Source organism: Hipposideros armiger, unplaced genomic scaffold, assembly GCF_001890085.2.
Source record: "Hipposideros armiger isolate ML-2016 unplaced genomic scaffold, ASM189008v1 scaffold_40, whole genome shotgun sequence".
NCBI classification, from domain to species: Eukaryota; Metazoa; Chordata; class Mammalia; order Chiroptera; family Hipposideridae; genus Hipposideros; species Hipposideros armiger.
In genome coordinates this window covers 1,859,603-1,861,952 of record NW_017731390.1, presented here as the reverse complement: position 1 = coordinate 1,861,952, position 2,350 = coordinate 1,859,603, and the positions used below count along the sequence as shown (strand labels likewise).

The 2,350-nt window shown below is 52.4% G+C and overlaps 1 protein-coding gene across 1 annotated transcript in view; it reads right to left on the bottom strand.

The window, feature by feature from the left end:
- Positions 1-2,119: 2,119 nt before the first annotated feature.
- Positions 2,120-2,350, bottom strand: part of PHB1 (prohibitin 1) — a 23,088-nt gene continuing 22,857 nt past the window's right edge. The window contains exon 8 of the mRNA XM_019638511.1: positions 2,120-2,344. Within this exon, the coding sequence (XP_019494056.1) occupies positions 2,276-2,344 (69 nt within the window). The 3' untranslated portion in view covers positions 2,120-2,275. The remainder of the gene's footprint in view (positions 2,345-2,350) is intronic.

Genomic DNA, 2,350 nt, shown 5'->3' with positions numbered 1-2,350 from the left:
CCCATGGCAGGGAGGCTAACGGCAAAACCAGCAGGAGCCTGGCCTGCCTGCACCAAAGGGCTGACTTGAGGCAGACGGAACCCAGAAACTGCGGAGGGCTCCCTCCCCTGCAGACACCTGGAGCATGAAACCCCATCTCCCACCAAATGCAAGACACAACTGCTTGTTTAAAATGGGCTTGGAAGAGGAGCCTCCTTCCTCAACCCCCCAGAAAGGTGTCCAAAGCCATCAACGGCAGGAAATGACAGAGTGGAAGCTGGTCTGGAACCTATTTAGGAATTACACTCTTTCTGCTCATCTTTAATGTGTTTTCTGAGTCAGAGACCACATCATTGGCAGGTCTTGCTATTCTTACAGCAGAAAACGAAGTAGGAAGAGACATCCTGGTAAACGATGCCAGGGAGGTGGGCTAGATGGGAGGCTGGTGGGAGCATCCTGCAGAATGAAGCTTGGTGGGAGGTCTGAGGTTTAGCCGAGCGTCAGGAGCCCAGTGTACCCTTGTCCGTGTGGGGACGCGGAGGGGCTAGATCCCTGCTGAGCGGCCCTGGGAGGAGACCGGGGTGTAGGGATGGGAGAGCTCAGTTCCCAGGCCCACCCTAAATCTGTGCCTCGGTCCCTGACTTTCTCAGCTGACAGCTGGCCCTATCACTCGGGAGAGGAGCTACAGAATCCAGGTCAGAGACTGCCGGCCTTGGCCAGGTGCTGGGCCTGGGGATTAAACCAAGAGCAGAGGTTAAAGCACGGTCAATGTGAGCATGCCGTCGTTTCCGTTTTGTCCCTGTAAGAATTGATTTGAGGTGGGTGATTGGGATGGCTCATATCTCAGTCGTAGGTCTGCTTTCCCTCACCACCATCCCGAATGCATAAACTTGGCCCTCTCAAATGTCAAGTCATTTCCACATCAAAGCAAAGCAGTAGTAGTAATATAAATCCACAGCAGAGCCCCTGAAGCCATCTAATGTATATAAAACTCAAACTAGAGCACACTGAGGGCTATCGCATTCATGTTTGGTCAATCGCTTCCCTCTTATCAGGGGAAAATGTTGCGGGCAGCTGGTGGGCAAGCCTACAACTCCCTGTTAGTGTCACCTACCCTCCACTGACCTGAGCCCATCTCCTGACAAATCTTGCCTGATTCACTTCCGGTTGGGGATGGATCTGGAACACAGCACAGTGTTTTCTGAAACGCATGCATTTTCTGCCTTGCTGGAGATTCTGTCCCAGCTGGCGACATAAAACATGTGCACACAAAAACTGCTAGAATGCTCTGTTCTGAGCCCAGGGCTCCCACAAACAGACACAATCCCGAAAGACCGAGCTGGAAGGTCTGGGTGTCATTTATTGACAGCAGTTTACACACATTTGTTTTCTTCCCATGGTCGTTTCCTTCAAAGCACAGGCACAGAGCCCTTTAGAAGGGCAGTCTTGGAACTAGGGAGCCAGGAACGCAGGATGCACTCGTCCTTGGCAGGCATGTTTAGTCCCGGCAGGATGCAATCCTTCAAGTTGGGAGTTCCGCTGGGTATTTGAGACACACCAATGCGGGGGGGTGGAGAGGAAGTCTTCCATAGGACTCATCTTGGTCCAGGCCTGCTCTCTCACTATCCAAGCCCATCCCAGTTTAGGACCCTTGGGGGGTAGCAAATCAGGCCCACCCACCTTCACAGGGGCCGATTCTTCAATCCATGCCCTGTTTGTACACACCTGCTTCACCGGCCCCACAGTTAAAGAGAATCAGACTTATGATAAGGGACAGACTACTTGCTCTCTGACCCCCCCACCCCCACCCCGGCACCTCTCTTCAGCTGGGTCTGTGCAGGAACTGCTGCAAAAAAATGGAGGCCTGTGTTTTCGGTTCAGCTGTGCCATCTTCTTCAGATCTTGAATAAATGATGGGTGGAGGCTACAAGTTTATTCAGGCTGACAACTGTGCTCCCCAGCCCATCACACACACATGGCCCTGCCTTTCTTCTGTCAATTGTCAGTGTCTAGGCCTAAGCTCCAGCAGGCCCTGAAGATAAGAGCCAAGTGGGTCTGCGTAGGCACTTGGCAATGTTTGGTAGGGATGCGGATAAAAAAGTGGGTGGAAATTAGAATGAAAGAGTTTCATCTGATAGAGTAATTAGAGATCTGAAGTGATTTTACTTTTATTTCCTTCACTTTAAGCCAATCATGAAATTTCACAGTGATTCTGGGGTGGGGGTGGAAGGAAGGTGGTGTTAAGAATCCTCGGGCTTTGGCCCAGATGGCCCAGGAGGTGCAGGCAGGGCAGGCCTCACTGGGGCAGCTGGAGGAGCACCGACTGCCCGGACGGCAGGTAGGTGATGTTCCGAGAGCGAGCAAGCTGGTA